Source organism: Oryzias melastigma, linkage group LG22 (assembly GCF_002922805.2).
Source record: "Oryzias melastigma strain HK-1 linkage group LG22, ASM292280v2, whole genome shotgun sequence".
NCBI classification, from domain to species: domain Eukaryota; kingdom Metazoa; phylum Chordata; class Actinopteri; order Beloniformes; family Adrianichthyidae; genus Oryzias; species Oryzias melastigma.
Genome location: NC_050533.1, coordinates 3,982,285 through 4,001,619, shown reverse-complemented (window position 1 = coordinate 4,001,619; position 19,335 = coordinate 3,982,285). Strand labels below are relative to the sequence as shown.

The window sequence follows — 19,335 nt, the reverse complement described above, 5'->3', positions numbered from 1 at the left end:
GATACTCAACAATTTGATTTAAGAAACACTCAGGAAATTCAACTTTGAGCTTTATTTTCTTTCTTTTTTTTTTTTGTCATTCATCTTTACAAAAATGGCAAAAGGCCAGCTCCGTGGCCTTGTGGTAGAGTGTCTGACCCAAGACTTGAAAATTGTGAGTTCAAATCCAGAGCGGGTCCTTAAATTCCCATTCCAACTGTATTTTTTCGCAGAAATCTTCCTAGTAATCTTTTTAATTATATTTATCCAGTGTTTAGTCAAAATCTATTGCCTTTGTCGATTTTTAAGACATATTTCTTTTACGCAGCAGCAGTAGCTCATTAATAAAATCACTGGTAGTTCTCCACTTTTGGGCAAGTGCAGCTGTTGTGGGCGCCAATTCGCAAATTCTTGGTGTTCCAAACGCACACATATATATATACATATATATATATATATGTATTCTCTCCAAGTGCTAAGCTGGCCCTACTTTGAATTGTCGCCACAGGCAGCCACTCGTACTCTCAGTGCCTAAAATCACTACTGAATACAATTCTGGTTGTGGGCGGGACTATTAGCACAGAGCAACCCGATGCCCTCCCCCTCCCCTGTCAAAAATTACAATTTGCTAAAGCACGATAGTTGAACCCACATCATTTCTCGTACACTTAAGCATTTCAATAACTTCATCATTTATCTGAGCATTTTCAAGCATCCAGTTTTCATCTGCTCCTGATTTGACTTTAAAAATACTAAGAAACAGTTTTAATAATGCAATATTTTACATAGGTCCTCTATGAGAAGAATGCTACAAGAACATGTTAAAAACACAAAAAAGAGAATTTTATCAGGAGTACATCTGTTAGTTTGGCTAAATATGTATTTTCCTTTGAGTTAAAAAGTTACTGTTGAAGGCTGTGCTGTTAAACATGAACTAGAAGTAATAAATTGATCATTGAGAACTTGACCAGGTGGTGTTTTAGATGCCGGAAGAAAGAGCAAACAGCCAAACTGAGACTCCCACTGAGCGCTGCTGAGGGAGTCTCACCTTATCAGTCAGAGCTTCAAGAGTTTTCGCCTTCAGTCGCTGACTTTGGTGCCCAACCGGAGAAGATCATCCACCACTTCCTCTCCTGACATCCCTCCATACAGAAATGGGATGATGGATTCAGAAGAGCGAAGAGAACTGGGGATATTTGGATTGTATTCTGGGAGAGTGGAGGGTTTTGAAGGTGGTTGAAGTTCTGCCAAGACATTTCATATTCATTGTTAAATATTCAGTGCACATGGTGGACAGGGGCAATTTCTGCAGTCAGCCCGGCATTCAGAAGTGAAAGGGATGTGGCTTGTGGATGAAGGGAGCGGCAGATAGACATGCTTGGGGCTTCATGGTAGTCAGATGAGAGGCTGCCAGCTGCTGATGGGTGACTGTTTGAGCGTGGCGCCTCAGGACATGCCCGCTGAAAGACGATGCGATCCGATACCTCCACTTATGCTGGGCTTATATACATACACCACCCCGCCTTATGCATAGAAGGGCCATATCCGCTGCAGTGTTTTGGTCATTATGCCGAGCTGTTTGAGCAAGCGTATTGCATGTCTGAGTGGGAATTGTGGACTTACTGGCCTATGACCAGTGAGCGAAGCCTCGTTTGCATTGAGCGACCTCTGAAATGTTGAAATGATGTCTGTCAGAGAGGCTGCTGAGGGACAAAAGTTTGGGAAAGTTTGATTAAAGGAACAAAATGAGAAAAATAATGGTTTTGTTTTAAAAATTGTTCCTAATTTCATTTAAAATATTAATGTCACTGAAAAACAAGTCACTTAGATTCCCATTTTTTTTTGCCTTTTTTAAGTCATTTTTTCTAGTATTTTTTTTCTCTAGTACAAATCACAAGAAGCATGAAAAAGATAAATATAGACGTTTATTGAGTGTCTATGTTGTCCTTTTTGGGGAGCTGAGACAAACTTTATTAATGAGACCAACTGCAACAAAATAAAAAAGAAGAATATTGGATTTGGCCATTTCATCTGAAATATGGAGAGAAGACGACAATGACTGGAGTGAGAAATCGGAATGTGAACCACTTTGTGAGGAAAGAATGAAAATCACAATGATGGTCCTCCAATGTAAAAAAACAAAGCCAACAAAGTGTCTCTCAGTGGGACGTAAGCCGCTGTATTTCCATTGACTATGAAATCGCGCAAAATGGGTTTGCGCAAATAAATTTGCCTAATGGCAATTTTGAAAAAAAAAACTAGAATTTTTCAGAAAAACGTTTTTGCACTTGGAAGAGGTGTTTTTAAATTGACATATTTCACAAAACTGCAAAGGAAACACTTTTTGAATTAATTATGTTACGTGACCAACTGGATACCATGTTTTAGCGGGCGCCATAAGAGGTTCCACAACATCACACAGCTCATCAAAAGTTGAGCGTGTCACGTGGACAGGTTGCACCCACAGCTCCTCTGTAAAATCACCAACCACCATTTGCCTAAATCAAATAGTAATTTTCAAAAAATAACTTCTATTTTTAGCAACATGCTAACGTTTTTGCTAGTTTGTCTACTGGGGTTTTTAGGCTAATTTAGAGTTTAGCTTCTATTTTAGCAACAGGCTAACGTTTTTGACTAATTTGGTTTACTGAGGAATTTTATGCTAATGTAGAGTAGCTAATATTTTAGCAAAATGCTGATGTTTTCAGCTAATATTTTTATCTACTGAAGTTTTTTGGGGATAATTTAGAATTTAACTTCTATTTTAGCAACAGGCTAACCTTTTTGAGTAATTTGGTTTACTGAGGAATTTTATTACTAATTATGAGTTTAGCTAATATCTTAGCAAAATGCTGATGTTTTCAGCTAATATTTTTATCTACTGAAGTTTTTTGGGGATAATTTAGAATTTAACTTCTATTTAAGCAACATGCTAACATTTTTGACTAATTTATTTTACTGAGGAATTTTATTACTAATTATGAGTTTAGCTAATATCTTAGCAATATGCTAACATTTTTGGCTAATTTCTTATCAACTTGGGTTCTTAGGCTAATTTACAGTTTAGCTTTTCTTTTAGCAACATGCTAACATTTTTGGCTGAATTAAATTTCTGAGGAATTTTATCCTAATTTAGAGTTCTAGCTAGTAATTAAGCAACATGCTTGCTTTTTCACTAATTTGGCCTCTAATAAAGGTAAAATTGTAAATAAAAAAAAAAAAAGAAAGAAATCCCATTTTGAGACATGCGAGTCTGTTTTTATATTTTTGCTTTTTTCGTCCCAAAAATACTTCAAAGAATTATCACTTATTAAAAAGCAAAAATAAGGTCATGACTGCAAATCCAAATTTCTTAAAGGCTAAAGTAAGTCCATGCGGCTTCCTTCTAGGCTTTGATTAGTAGAAAATGAGCCCAAATGGCTCTTTTACTGTTAAAGGTTGCCGACCAATGGTCTAAATCATCTGTAGCCACTCCCACCCAGCTTGCAGCTCCATGGCCTGCATAAGACGCCAACGTCGTCTTGTTTATTTGCATAATTACGATTAATTGAAATTGTGTTTTTTTGACATTTCAAGAATTTCGATAAAGTTTTGCACATATGTGTAAAGGAAATACAGTCTATTGGCCTCTATAAATGGGGCTTTAAAAGTGCTGTTTGTTGGTCACTGCCCAATTTTTAATAAATTATAAATTCAATTAAACCTGCTTAATTCATGAAAATACAGTCACGAATTTTTTTGTGCTGCCCCCTATAGGTTGAAATGAGGTATTACAGTTGCATTTTGTGATTGGTCAACTGGTGCAAGTCCCAGAAGTTCCGCATCGTTTTTCTATACAACTCCAGTATAAAAGCCCCACCCATCTTTGATTGTGTGACTTTAACCCCCCCACTCAGTTGCCTTTACTAGCCCCGCCTCCTTTTTTGCATTTTTCAAATCTGGGCTGAGAAGGGATTTACCCTCCAACTTCCCTGCTTGGTGTCCCTTTAAATTTCTGCTTATGGAAAATGCGACCAGCAGCACAAAAGTCCCAGAAATGGGTTCAGTTCATTCAGACTGCGTCTTGGTACCAGATTAAACTCAGTATACTATCTTTTTCCTGTTTATGTTGCTTTACATTTTCCACCAATGACCAAACAGCTGTTTTTTTTTTGTTTTGTTTTTTTTCTTCCGGTGCCAGAAATGTGGATGGTTGAGGTACTTTAGGAACCTTTCAAACTTAAATATAAGAAAACATGCCATCACTAAACTATTTTTAACTTGTTTTGAACTCTTTCATGAAACACAGCAGTTATACTGAACCACATTGATTGTTTTTCATCGATGGCTCCTCGTCGATTTTTGTCCAGATCCACTAATTTCAGGAAAACAGATCAGAAAAGGAGTTTGCTCTCCTCCGGCCCTGATCCAGATCCCCCCCGCATCCATCACACTCTTCCCCTGACTGCACATCTAAGTGATTACACCACACCCTCAACCCCAAACCCCAAGCTCACACAGAAGCGCACACACTCGCTCAGAGGGGCTAATTAAGGCTTTAATATGCAAATGAGAGCCGCAGTAAATTACACAGCTGGCAAATACGCCTGTTTTTGCCTGAAAATACATCAGGAGAGCAGCGAGGAGTGTGTTGCTGCAGTTGTTGTTGTGTTTGCAGGGAGATGGGGGATTGCCCCCCCACGCACTCTTCAGCAACCACACCCCCACAAGTCTGCAGGAGCTCCATCCAGCTTTGTCCCCTTCAGAGGTATCAGGAGGGAACGTCGACTCGGAGCTCGCTGCGTGGAAATTTAGAGGAGCGCAGCAGGACGTGAACGTCGAGGCTCGGATCTGGGCGGGTTGTTGTGGTGGAGCTGCGGTTTACGGCGCATCTGGATGTGAAGCTGCTCATCAGCTCAGCACTTTTTTGGGGAGGATTTGGAGTTTATGGTCTAAAAATTGCCAAAAAACAAAATTGAAAGTTTAAACATTGTTTCATATTTTTTTAGTTTGGCACATTAGAACAATTGGTTCCGGTTTCTGTTTGAAGTTGCATGACTTTTATGAAAATAGCATCTATATAGAGTCCCTATTCTGGAAATGTTGAGTAAATGTTCATGTTTGACTTTGAGAAGTCGGATCCTCAGCTTCCAGAGATATTCATTTTCAAAACTTTGACCAAAAACTATTATAAAGATTTGCAACAGTTTTTTTTCTTCCATTTTCTGTCCATTGATTTTCATTATTATTTTATGAGTGAAAAACCTCTAATTTGTCTCTTTAAGCTCAAAGTCTAAAACAGTTCAACAGTCCAGTTTTTTGTACTTAAGGGCAGTTAATTACAAGTTCAGACCTTTCAATAGGAAATTTCCCAGGATGCCACGGGCAAAATCTCCCATTTACCAACTTTGGAAAGATTGATGACCAAAACTAGATCTACTGATGTTTTTACAACTCTGAGGCTGAGCATAAAAATGTAGATGTAACAAAGTTTTTTGTGTCTGTCTTGATTGTGGTGATTCGTGGAGACACGCCTGGATCACCAAGGTCATCATTAACCAAAATGAACGTTAAGATTCTTACGGCTTCATTAAGTCTTAGTCATAATTGCCCTTAGGGGTGAAAACGGGCAAAATGTGGGTGAAAAATGGGCGACCTGTAAGGGCCCACAGGTGTCCTGCATGAACAACACATTCGCACTCCCAACTCCTACACCCCACTTTTTGACGTTTTGGGAGTCCGCAACTTGTCATTTTTTGACATGCTGGCTGTTTGTAAAATCAAGGGTCCACAACCCTCAGTACGCGGTACCAGACGCGGGACCAAACGCGGACTGGTCCTCAGGACGCGGAACGCACCAGTACCCTGACCCGGTACTGTTAACCTAACCTGGTTCCAGATGGTTTACCAGATGCGGAACTGAACCTGAACCTGGGTTAGGTTACGAGTACTGGGTTAGGGTAGCATTACTAGGTTAGGGTACCAGTACTAGGTTAGGGTACCAGTACTGGGTTAGGGTACCAGTACTGGGTTAGGGTAGCGGAACTGGGTTAGGGTAGCGGAACTGGGTTAGGGTAGCGGAACTGGGTTAGGGCACCAGTACTAGGTTAGGGCACCAGTACTAGGTTAGGGTACCAGTACTAGGTTAGGGCACCAGTACTAGGTTAGGGCACCAGTACTAGGTTAGGGTACCAGTACTAGGTTAGGGTACCAGTACTGGGTTAGGGTAGCGGAACTGGGTTAGGGTAGCAGTACTGGGTTAGGGCACCAGTACTAGGTTAGGGTACCAGTACTAGGTTAGGATACCAGTACTAGGTTAGGATACCAGTACTAGGTTAGGATACCAGTACGGTACTGGGTGAGGGTATCGGTACTCTCTGCGTCCTTATTACATTTGCTTTACAAATACTCCCTCATACAGTTACCACACGCACAACAATGGTACGTTTCATTTTCATGACGTTCCTTTCTTACAACCCTCAAGAGAATTGCAACACTCTATGGGCCCGAACGACCCAACCTTTGTTAATACTTTCTGATGGACCTGTCTGACTGAGAGATACTGATAGAAACAGAGATTTGAGAATATTGTGTTGACATTGAACTTGACCAAGATCAAATGTGAGCTCCATGAAAAACCTTGATAAATTACTGTTATAACTTTCTGATTATGCATGGTAAATAATCAGTTAATGCCTTAACTTCCTTTGGTTAACAACAATCTGTGTGAGTTTAGACGCTGTTGATGATTTTAAATAAGAGAGTTCAATCTGACTCTAAATGGTTTATTTTGTTTTAGTTCAGTTTGTTGGAGAGTAAATTTAAAACGTCATGTGATGTTTTAAACTAGTAATAATGACAAAAGGAGTGATCAATCAGATTGCTTTTTATGTGTTTTTGATTAAAGAAAGTGATACTACAGTATAGTGAGAATGTAGTTGGTCCTAACTGGATTCCTTGATGTCGTTTACTTCCAGATCAGCCTTGATTTCTAGAAACTCATCTTTTATGCGATTGATTTACGGCTTCATTTTAATGTTGCCTCTGAGAAAAAGTCTTGAGTAGAGTTAGTCCCTCCTCCAGGAGGATGCTACTCTGATCTGGGAGCTGCGTTAACCCCCCCCCCCAGCCGGCCCCTCCAGCTGCTCGGAGCCGCTGCCCTGCGAGGCGTTGCTGAGGCGTTTGTTCTGCCTGGTCGCCGTTGTCAGCCTGCAATTCCCCCGAGCAGCAGTGTCATCATGATGCGAGCCGAAACCTGAGTGCCGACTACATGCACGGTCAGGCCGTCCTGTCACCTAGACGCCCCCCATGGGACTGACCGTGACAGGGAGGCGGACCCACTCTGACATCCAGAGACCTCTTTGTTTCATGCTACTCCTCAAAGGAAAAATCAAGGTTCCTTTTAAGCGGCGTCTCCGTGGATACACAAACACGTCTCAACTGTGATGACACTGAAAGGAGAGCTGAGGAGCCAACAATGATCTGTTTCAGTTTGAAGCATCCGGCTGAGGAGAGGAAGACTGAATGTTTGTTTAATTGACATAAGAACTCACTAAATTTTATTTAAAGACTTTTGACTACAAAGGTCGTTTGCATAAATATATTCTGTTAGGCAGTTTTTGTATCAAAGGACAAAGTTTTGTTATAAATTCTTTCATAATTGACAACAATAACTACGTTTGACAAAGTCCAAAATGCACAAGGGTCAAGAATAATAACATGAACTTAAAAAGAAACTTACAACAAAGAATCTTCAAAGAAAAGAACATTGAGAGATTCGTAGTGTTCCAGAAACACCATGTTGTCATCAGCAAACCTGATCAACATGGAAGCGATTAAAAAAGTATCTTCAATACCTTTAGTGCTCAGGTGTACAACTTCTGCAGTGATGGTGACCACCTCCCTCCACCCTCAATCAGGGTCCCAACAAATGAAAGAAAATAAATCCCACAACTCTTCATGAGTCTCTCATTTAGAGATTATTTTAAAAGAAAGCACTTTTTCGTTGTTTTTGAGAGAACTTCCTGTTATTCCAACACCTTAGTGAAGGTTGGTGATTCTGATGGAGTATGTATCAGTTTAAGATCAGACACCATAGACTTCGGGAGCACCAGGCGCGAGTCCGATGAGAAGAGTCAACTGAAAACTTTAAACTCATTTGGGTTGATGACTAATGTTTCTCCTAAACTTTAAGAAAACTGTCATAAAACCTAGTTTAAAGTTGTTTTATTTGAACTATTTTTGTATCTATGTATATTTGTTTGAGTTTCAGTGTGAATAAAACTCACATTTTAGTCATCCCGGTTCTGAATCGAGTGTAAAGCTATGTGCACACCAGCCCTTGAACTTGCGCTGAATATTAAACCAGGTCGAAAACTGACCAATCAGGAGCTCTGGGTGTATTCAGATTGGACATATTTGGTCTTCTTAAAGTGACCCAGAGTTTGTTTTCCCTTGATAATCTGGATTAAAGTTTCAGTTTGAATATGCCCAACCGGACCCTGGTCCGGGACCAGTAACCGCTCTCTGGTCTTGGTTCGTTTTCAATCAGACTGAACTTCGGTTCGTTCTGATTCCTTCTTCTGAATTCACTCTCGGAGTGGAATAACTGAACCAAAACAGCCACCGTAGCCGGTCATTAGCGGACAAACAGCTTTCAGAAAGTTCTCTCTTTGTCTGATTATTCCAGGGGACATTTCTGAGTTAATTCAGATTTAATGTCTGAAATCCCTCACTACTCCAAAAGTTTTTTTGGAGACTTCTGGAACGTTTTTAGGCCACTGGATTCTTTAATTGTAGATGTGGATACCCTGACAAAGTAGCTAACGCCCTTTATAGTGCACTAACAGAGGAGTGTAGGGAATTGAGACTATGTTCTAACTCTACTTGAAATTTCCCGTTTGTCCTTTAGTCTCTTAGATTTCCACAAACTGATCTTAAATGTTTCAAGTGAGGGCTGTCATTCTTTTTCATGTTCTTCTATCTCCATTAAGGAAAGGCACAGCTTTTTCATTCATCAGCTGGATTTCCATTGGCTATGAAAATCCACATATTGGATTTGAGATAATAAATTTGACTCATAGAAACAAGACAATTTCGTAAAAACTCACATTAACAAAAAAGTTTTTGCATTTCATGGAGGTGTTTTTTTAGTGTATTGAAATCGACATGTTCTTTTTCTAATTAAATGAGTCACGTGACCAACCATAGGATACCACGGGCGCCACAAGAAGTCCTACAGTATCAAAAGTTGAGCGTGTCGTGTGGAATTGTTGGATCCAAAGCTCCTCTGTAAAATCACCAACCACCATTTCCCAAAATCGCTCCATCTGTAGCTACGTAGCTCTCCGTGACCTGAATAAGATGCCGACGTCTCCTTTGATGGATGATGATGTGCGCTAGCACCAAAATTTGAAAGTCTCTAGTATTGTTCACGTCCATGTTTTTGAAGTAATTCTTTTTAGCATAAATAGGATTTAACTGAAGCTATGTAATGGCAAAAATGTCTACTTGAATATTTCTAGAATTTTGATAAAGTTTGTGTGTATGTTTAATTGAAATGCAGCTTTATTATCTATTTAAGCATCTGTTCCAGTTCTCCAACAAACATTACAATCTTGTTCTTATCAGTCTTTTTTTTCCTTTGGAGACATTTTGTGTTTTAGTTCTGACGTATGTTTCACTTTTCTCTTCAAGTGTTAGTTTCTGTCCCAATTTTGAAGGCTAGCTTGAAGCAATTAGACACTTGATGTAACTTTTTAATTATTCACTTTCAGCAGCTCTTCTCTACACTGATGTATCATTTGAGGATTCATAGCTAAGCACCTATAAATCAAGAACATCTTTCGTTATTCGAACACGACTCAATGCAATCATTAATAAAATTATTTTTTTTTTATTTTCTTCCTTTTTTCACACTTTTCAGATTAACAACATATAGGACAGCTTTTCCTTGCTGACTTTCGGGAGAGGACACTCGTTATCTCCGAACTCCCCGACCGACGGGACGCTCTCATCGGACAAATCCCAAGCCAAATATTTAGCATCAAACAGTCGGAGATGCTGCGTCGTCCTGGCCGCGATGAAGAGCACGTCGAGCAGAACCTCGGCTGCTCCCCTGATAAGGATGTGTAAACAGCTCCCCTTGCAGTGGCTACAGAGGGAAGCTGCCCCTCTGAAAAAGCCGGCTTTCCACAGGGGCCGGGCCGCATGAATATTTTAAAAGAGTAAATAATTAATAATTAACAGCAAACAGGCCACTGATCAAATGGAGAAGTGTGGCAGCAGACACCAAAACTTCCACTCGTGTAGACAAAGACAAGAGAACCCAGATTTCCACCTTCTTTCCGGCCTCATAAATATGCGCATCGCCAATCGCCTCCTTGCATTCACTTGTATGAACTCCACCAAGCCCCCCCATCACTCATTCGCAGCTATTCCTCTGCGACTGGAGAGCGGGAGCACTTGATCTGACCACCCGCTGCTTCCTGATGGAAAGATTTGGATTTTAATACAATCGTCACTTCTCCCACCTGGATACGCCGCGCCAACACAAATCCCGCCCGCCCGCCCTGATTACAATTCCCTTAAAATGCCCGAGCACACCGACCCCAAACAGCGGCGGCGGTGCTAATCACATCTCAGCTCAGGGAGCCGAAGCCACAGACGTGCACGTGGAAGAAACAAGGAGCAAGAGGGAGAAATCCCAGGTTTAATGACACACGTTCTCAGAGGCGTCGGCCTCTTCAAAGCAGAATCTGCTTCATCTTTCCACCCAACTTTAGCCAGAGGAGACATTGATTAAAAAAAAAAAAAAAAAAATTGGCTCAATCATGTAAACAACACAAACAAAAATTAAAAATACGACATCTCTGGAAGCCACACACGTTTCGCCTTCAGAGTTAATTTTAAAGTAAGCACTCCCTTCCTTGGAGATTTTAATTAATGCTTTAATATGCAAATAAGTTAGCGGAGATAAAATCATGACAAACAGATGGCAAGTGCGGCTAATTATTTTGTGAATCCATCAGAGGCGTGTGTTAAAGTTACACTGTCGTTTTCCTCAGGCCCTCTCCGAAAACACACAACAAAGAGACGCAGCGACCTTTAAACCCCACGCCAGTAAACACGCCTGAACTTACCTACACTCCTCCACCCCGCATGTTAAACTCCTGCTAACACAGAAAACCTACGAGGAGCAGAAGAGGCTAAATTAAATACTTTAAATGATTTAAGAAGGGCAAGCTAAACAATTAATTTATTTTTTTATTTAATCTACAGGGAAAATGCATGCTTATAGGTAAAGGATACAAAATAAAATAAATAAGTGAAAATAAATAAAAACAGTAGAAAATATCGGTATGGCGAACTATGGCGATATTTCAGCTCACGAACGATTATCGGTCCTCTCTTTCCCGGAATCGGTTATTTAAAATAATACCAAAGACGTCCACATGGGGGCGCTTTGCGTGATCACGCCAGTGAAATGCAAGGATACCGTAGCGAAACGGTCATCAGTTTTTACTACCAGAAAATGACAGATTTTGGCTAAAAATAGAGGCTGCACAGTGGTGCAGTGGTTAGCGTTTGACCCCCTGGTTCAAGGGGGACCTTTCTGTGTGGGGAGTCCAGCTTCGTCTCACTGTCCAAAAACATGCTTCATAGGTTAATTGGTGACTAAATTCTCTCTATTGAGAATTTTTGAGTGAATAAGGGTGTGTGATCGTGGCCCAGCGACAGACTAGCGACTTGTACTCTGCCTTCACCCTCGAGTAGTTGGAAGCCCTGTCACCCCAAAAGGGACAAAAAGGCTTTAGAAAATGAATGAATGAATAACTATCTAACTATCTATGTATCTAAACTTTACTTGACTCAATATATTTTTTACCAGTTTGGTTTCATGTTACAGCACACATCTTTTGGAAACATCTGAATTGTTTTAATCCACACCAAGATTCATTTCACTTTTTTTGACAAGTCTAGAGCTTAGCTAAACTCTGCTGTGGATCAAACAAGTAAATCCACTAGAAACGGAGGTCCTGGTTGAGTTGGTGAACCCTAAAGTGAACTAAACAGAGGAATGAAAATGCTGAGTAGCAGAGTAAAGGTGGTGTAGTGAGAAGGTACCAACACTTGGTGCTAAAAGGATTCATGGGGTTTGCTGGTTTACTTCTTCAAGATTTATTTCCCTTTTTTCTAATTATATCCTTAATTGGTGTTTGGAACTTAAGTTTTGTCTAAGCAATTTGTCTGCTTCCATCTTTGGTTTAATTCTAAGAATTTCTTGTAGGAAACTAAACCAAACAAAGTTCTGAAAACTACAAATGATTTGAACCAACTGCACAGGGCTGTCCTAAAGGTAAAGGATCCTTAAGTTATAAAATTGCCTCCATCTCAGACACTTTCAAGGCAAAAGTGTTGCTATTTTTGCAAAAAAAGTAGACACTATAAGAAAGTTGTATTGTTTAAACCCTAATAATGATCTAAAAATTGAAAAACCTTAGTAATGTCTTAACCTGAATCCCTTTTTTCCAAGTAAATTTCGTTGTTTGGTAGTCGCGCACCAGAGCATTGGTTTAAGGTTTTAGAAACACCTGTCCTACCTGTTCCTCTGGAGGAACTGGATCCACATCCAGGAAAGCCAGAGAGCGGTTGATCCTCAGGGACAGACTCAGGGCCATCAGACCTCCGAGTCTCACCTGATTCTGACGGAGATCCAGTTTGTGGATGTGACGACTCTCTGCGATGAATTCAGCCAACGCCACGGCGCCTTGAGAATGAGGAACACGGGATGTTAGGAAGCTGTACCAGGTAAGAATAAAGCTCGCCATGGCTGTGTCACTGACTGTATAAGAGAACTGGACTAAGAAAGTGTGACATCACCCATTAAAAATTGCCTAATCCTGGCCCTAACTCAATTAAGCCAATTCAGTCGCCATTTTTCCACATTATGAGTGCTGCCATTTGGAGCCAGGTGACAACCGTAAGCAGTGATTGGTCCATTGGTCAACGTTTCTATGGCAACCAGAAGTGAGCTAGTTGGAAGTCCATACCCCTTCCTATGAAAGGAGATTGGAGAAAATCTGTCAAACATTTTGAATGTCTGAGATGGGGCATTGACTGTATAATCACTGGACATATTAACCCCTCCCCCTTTTGTGATCCAAAAAGGAAGTTCCAAGGAGGTCGAAATCCCAAAGATTTATGAAATAGTTATTTTTCTGTCATTTTATTTGTTCCAATTCTTGCTGTGATACATTCTTCTTAACAAGTTCTTTCTAATCCTACTTTTTATGTATCTTTTCTGTATTGCTAAATATTCAAGTTTTAAACTGACCGGTCCAGATCTCATATACAGTTGATGTTTAAAGTCCCCTATGATCATTTTTTTATTTAAAAAAAAAAAAAAAAACGTTCTCAGTAGTGTTTTAATTATAATTATGAAGTTTTAACCAAAATCCTTCAACCTAAATGTCTTAAAAAGCCATTTTTTTTTGTTGATCTGAAGCCTCTGTTTTCAAGATCTCCACTGAGGGGGCGTGGCTTTTGGAACTAAGCTGAGGAGCTCCACCCTTGATCCCCTGGTCTGATTCTAAAAAACTGTGTCCCACTAGCAGAAATCTTCACTCCTCTACATAAAAACATCCATCAATCTGGGTAATGTCCAGCCGTATGGTTCTGATCCGGATGTCAGCTGGACGAGGAAGTGAAGATCTTCATGGACAGAACTTCCTCCAAAATCCTGATTCTTTCTCCTTCCAGTTCACCAAAGACTCTTTTAGCTAATTCTCCAATGTTTATTGACTGTGATCAATACATTCAATCATTGGTTTCTCAGAGTTCTTGATAAAATAATCAAAGCTAACATCAAAATGCTCTTTCATTGATTTACAATCCTTTCCAACTGCGGTCAAATGAGCCGCCGTTCACATTTCCGTGGTCACATCAAGAAGCTCCGTGGAGTCTGGTGGAGATTTTCCAGCGTTCTCAGTCCTGCTACCGTAAGTATTGGATGAAACTCACACCAAAAATCCAGTGATGCTGATTTGACCACAGAAATGTGAACGGCGGCTCATTTGACTGCAGTCAATGTGAAGATACCATCTTCTCTTCTCCAGAACCTGAACTAGACACTAGGAACAGATGAGGGTTTAGTGCATGTGCAGCAGAGCTGTTGATGAAAGAAGATCATTCATTCAAACAGAGTCTGTCCAAGACAGTTTGACAGATTTAAAAGGAGAAATACTCAGAAATGCAAAATGATTTCTTATTACGTTTGTTCTCTTTCTTAAGACAAATGTGACGCAGACATGTCAAAAACTCAAAAAACTGGATTTTCGTTGGAGCAGGATTTTAATAATTAGTAGTTTTTTGCTTTATATTGATAGTACCATTTACAGTTTGGTTTGGAATATCCAAAAAGCTTCTGTTAAACTTCCTCATTGTTCTAATTTTACAAAAATGAAAAGTTCAGCTGTGACCAAAGCGCCGGCATTAAAAACACGTGGAAGCTACTTGATGGTTAGTGCTGTCGTACCTTCACAGGTGATGCTTGTTCGTGCCAGGCCAAGCTCCTTCAACTTATTGTTTGCAATCAGGGGCTCCCTGATCACCTGGATACCCTCGTTCCCCAGGGAGTTCTCCCCCAAGTCCAGGACCTGCAGGACCTTCAGCCCTGGCTGCAGAACAGAGTAGAAAAGGTCCATGACTGCATTGGACTGGCAGCCTCCAGCTGTGTGTTTAGGGAGCCAATGAGTTTAGAGAGGCTGGGAAGCTTTAATTATCACCACTCAGCAGTGATTATTATTCCTTTTCAAAATGTTTCCCTTCATGTTCAAAGCTCAGAACTTCTGTTTTCTCTCTCCAGAGTCGCATTAGCAGTGAAGGTTGATTAGCTGGTGCATGAATCCAGAGGTGTCTGGGGCGCCATGGGCCCAGCAGCCCGAGGAGGAGCACGCCACCCACTCCCGGCTGCCCCTCCTCGCCTCGCCTCGCCACCCTCGTTAAACTCCTCTGGTCACTGCTCTGCAGAGAGACGGCACACGGGGGCTGAAAGAAAGAAGACCCAGGAAGTGTCTTCTTCTGAGCTAATTTGCACCGCCGCGACAACAAACACACTTGAGAAGAAGCTCCCCCTGCTCCTTCCTCCCTTCTGCTTCTAACATCCAACACTTGTCGAGGAGCGTCTGCAACAATGAGGGGGGGAGGAGCATCCCGGATGGATATGCATGAGGGATGATAGCAGACAATTAAAGAGGCGACTGCGTGGCTGAGAATGTGTGAGAGTCAAGCATGGTTGAAACCTGTCAAACGTAAACCCCGGGAGGATCGCAGCGAGAAGTTTGAGACGGGGTGGGAGTGTGAAGCCAGCAAAAACACAGTATGCCTTCCTTCACACTCCACATGCTGGCTTTAAACAGAAGAGGGAAAAAAAACATGTTAAACAGGAAAACAACAGGATTCCTGTTCACCACAGATAATGAGCAGACAAAGAGGAAATCTGGAGGTTAATCTCAAAAAACAGGAAAAAAAATCGAATGCAAAACAACAGATCAGCAGAAAACACAGAAAAAGGGAGTTAAAAGGTCTCCTCCTCGTCGTCACATTATGACCAGCTACACGCCTAATTATCATCATTACGGCCTGCAAGGACATTGTTGTAGCCCTGTAACGATCACGCTCAGCAAACATCTCTTATTTAATTAACTGTCTCCTCTTTGAGTGTGACGCAAAAATACGCTTACATGAGAGGATATGTAGTTTATGCTGCTAATCATACGAAGGTACTCGGAGAAGTGTCATTCTGAATGAGGAAGGGTTTGATTGGAGAGTCCACAGAAAGACTAGACTTAAACAAAACTAAATCAAAGGACAACTGAACTCACTCAGATCCCCTTTTAAACTATTTTAAAAGCATCTCCAGTGGTATTTCAATGGGATAAATGCTACTTCTGCATCCGGTATGTGACCACTCAGTCATTTCCGGTTTGGGCAGTGGGCTATTGTTGAAATAGTGGAGCATTTGGAGTTTGAAAGATGTTTTTTAGGGGCTACCAAGAGACACTATAAACATATTAGCCTCATTGTTCGTTTATAGCAAAATACTCCAAAATAAAAATGCAAAAACGTCTTACAGTTGGAAGGTAACTTGCTAAGGCTGATGTTAGCATGTATTTATGAGCAACCAGCTCAAAAACTGATGGAAATTCATGCTAGTGACACGTAATAGGTTCGGTTAAGAGGCAGATTGCTGCAATGTTTCATGCATTTTATGTGAATCCAAAACTAAATGCTGTTACTGGTCACAGTATTTAACGAAGTCCCGTTAGCTGTCATGAGGCTAGAGCCCAGCTGCAGCTGCGGCCACGATCGGGAACCATTTGGAGCATTAATTCTGTTAATTCTGTAATCCTAACCTTAACTTTTCCTCCTGGTTTGTGCAGCCAAGAAAAAAAGTTCAGAACTGACTGCAGAATATAGAAAATTACATGTTAACACCGTTGTCACTTTTCATTGGGCTAATGCTAACTAGCATGAAAGACACGTCTAACTATTAGCTTTATCGCCTGTTGGTTGTGTTTCAATTACTCCTCAGTAGAGGGTTTCTAAACTTGTTTAAATGTAATGTTCAAGCAGTCTGAAGCAGTCATATGAAAATGCAAGAAAACCAAGTCAAACCTGGTAACTTCTATCGTTATGACAATGCATACTAGAATATGTACTCAACTGACTTATTTCATATTTATTCAAATTGTTAGCATTTTTCTTTAAAGCCAAGAACCACAATGAAGGAATAAAAGAGCCGTATGTGGCTCAGGAGCCTCAGGTTGCTGACTCCTGTTCTAGGACATATTTTCTGCAAAGCACCAGCAGATTGCTAAAATTGGCCTCTGAGTTTATGGGCTCTAAGCAACATTGTCCCTCTTCCCTTCCCTGTTGCTGGAAGCTCAGGACAGGGAGTTTGAGCATATTTTCTATGTCAAATATATATATTTTTTTCAAATGGTATCTGCTCTAATTTACAACAGTTTCAATAAAAAAATACTCAGAAATGCACTTTGAGATTAATTTTATTTATAAATGTCCTCCATCATGAGAAAAATGCCACAAGAATCAATTCAAAATCAAACTTTGTTTATAAAATCTGCCTATCATTGGGCAGATTGAGGCACTTAGAATGTGTTAAAAACCACAAAACAATGGTTTTCATCAGAGTAGGTCTTTAATAAAAATGTGTCAACAAAGACTTTGAATCCTTTAACCCCAGAACTTTAGCTTGAACTTTCTTAGCTTTTTTAAAAACAGTCTGCATGCCTGAGGGTTTGGTTTTATGCACCTGTGACCAGGCCAAATGATAGGACACCTGATTTTAGATGGGTGAGCCAAAGTCTGATTTATTCGCAATTATCATATTTTTCACTAATTTGAGAATGTTACTGTCTCTTACCAAAACTTTGGCCAGGTGCTCCATGCCGCTCTCAGTCAGGTGGTTGTTGCGCAGCTGCAGAACCTTCAGACCTTCTGTCTGTCTGGACAGGCCGTCACACAGCTCCTCCAACCCTCAACAACAAAAACAAGGTGGACCTCAATTCTACATGACTTCGTATTGTCATCATAGTGCAGAGATTCTGTGTTTCTATTATTAACACTAACATGATCGTTGTCAATAAATGTTCCAAATTCAAAAGGTTCTGGAATAGAAATTGTTGTAGGAATGAAAACCTGATGCACCAGGTGCTGCTGCTGTGCATCTGAGTTCACAAAAAGTTCTAAAGGCCTTATACTTTTTGCAACTGAACCCATTTGGCAAACTTCATGGATCAAAAGAGACAGAAGAAACAGCCTCTGTCTGCAGAAGAATTTGACTCCATTTACATTTGACAGCTTTATAATTGTTGCCATGGACTTGGAGACCTGTCCCACCTTCACCCAACAGGACGTGCTTCAGTGGGATTGGAAAACAGAACACATTCTACACACAACATCACTCATAGAACTTTTGAGACTTTGTAGTAATCATGCCCGATCCCAATCACGCCATCGTCCACTGATCTGTGCTCTGACCCGTCTCTGAGCCGGCCTCATCACAGCTCACTTCGCCGTGCCCCAACATATAAAGAAGAGATTACCCCACGGTGCGGATTGTCTGGTGCGAGTTGGCTGTTAGTGCGCGACAGAGGGTCTTTCAAAGCAAGGATTGGTTTAAAAATGAAGCGGGACTTGATGCGTCACATTCCCTACATGGACATCTTACCAGCATCTGCAACTATGTTGTTGCTAAGCCCCAGAGTATGGAGGGTGGTGTTGAAGCGCAGCAGGTCTCCCAGCTGCATGGCATCCTGGTAGCTGTTCAGCAGGTTGTCCGAGAGGTGAAGTTCTCGCAAGGCTCGGTTATTTTTTAACGCACCGACTGCAGGAAACAAGACAACAAAATTAGCCGCGTTATCTTGTAGGTGTTCCCAGTGGCCTTTTATTGCGATGATGCTATTTTTAGCCTAAATCAAAAAAGCGTTTTTTTTAGGACATAGTTTCTGCAGAGCGGTGGGAGTTTATTAGAAATTCGCCTCTGAGTTTTAGGTAAATTTGGACCCATTTGGAGCTCCACCTCCTCAGTCACAAACACAACTGGCACTGCACGGTCGGGAGGCATCGACCGATACTTCAAGATTAGCTGCCGCCACTCAAATTTTTAAAAAGTCCTTGAATTGGTCATTAATGCAGCCGTCAGTCAGGTGGGGATGACGTCAATACGAAAGTGCCTGACAGCTAGGTGCTGGCAGCATCTCTGATTGGACGATGTATAAAGTGCCACCAGCTGACCGGTAGCCCAGAGGAGTATAAAAAGTGGGCCATTCTCTTAAAAAAACATTCCTCCCAAGAAGGCACAAAGTTCTGTATTCAAAATTTGTCCATACGCAGGTCTCCTAGTCACTGAGATACCAAAAACATCATGATGAATGTTATGCAGCATCAATGCCGTCTCCCCATTTGGGCCAATGACGTCTGGTCATCATCGGGCCCCCAACTCATGTCAACAGTCCTTGTCAAGTACCCATAATGCTACTGTACCAATTCTGCTGGTTTTCTGAAGGCAGAAAGAAGGATTAATGGTTTCTATGCTGCATAGCTGAGGAATCGTGAAGTTAAAAGCACATTCATCAGGACTGAGGTTATGAGGAAATCTGCTATTCTAACACGTCACACCGGAGGGCGCTGACCTCTGACCTCTGAGTGAATGAAGACATAAATTCTGTTTGTCTGATCCCAAACCAAATCCATCCAGAGTCCCTCTTGAGCGGCGGGCTTCACAGTGGAACTAAGTGAGCATGGAAAACACAGCACAGCAGGAGTCTGCACCTCCTGCTGTTATTACAGTAA

General features: G+C 41.0%; 1 protein-coding gene across 2 annotated transcripts in view; it reads right to left on the bottom strand.

Annotated features, from left to right (window-relative positions):
* The window catches only part of si:dkey-288a3.2 (protein phosphatase 1 regulatory subunit 37), a 60,476-nt gene that overhangs the window by 12,716 nt on the left and 28,425 nt on the right, over nt 1-19,335 (bottom strand). Inside the window, exons 8-11 of one of the 2 annotated variants that reach the window (XM_024273504.2) lie at nt 18,212-18,367; nt 17,405-17,517; nt 14,495-14,636; nt 12,561-12,727 (exon numbers count right to left, since the gene is read on the bottom strand). In XM_024273504.2, coding sequence (XP_024129272.1) covers nt 12,561-12,727; nt 14,495-14,636; nt 17,405-17,517; nt 18,212-18,367 — 578 coding nt within the window. The remainder of the gene's footprint in view (nt 1-12,560; nt 12,728-14,494; nt 14,637-17,404; nt 17,518-18,211; nt 18,368-19,335) is intronic. The other variant, XM_036209922.1, reaches the window with a different exon arrangement.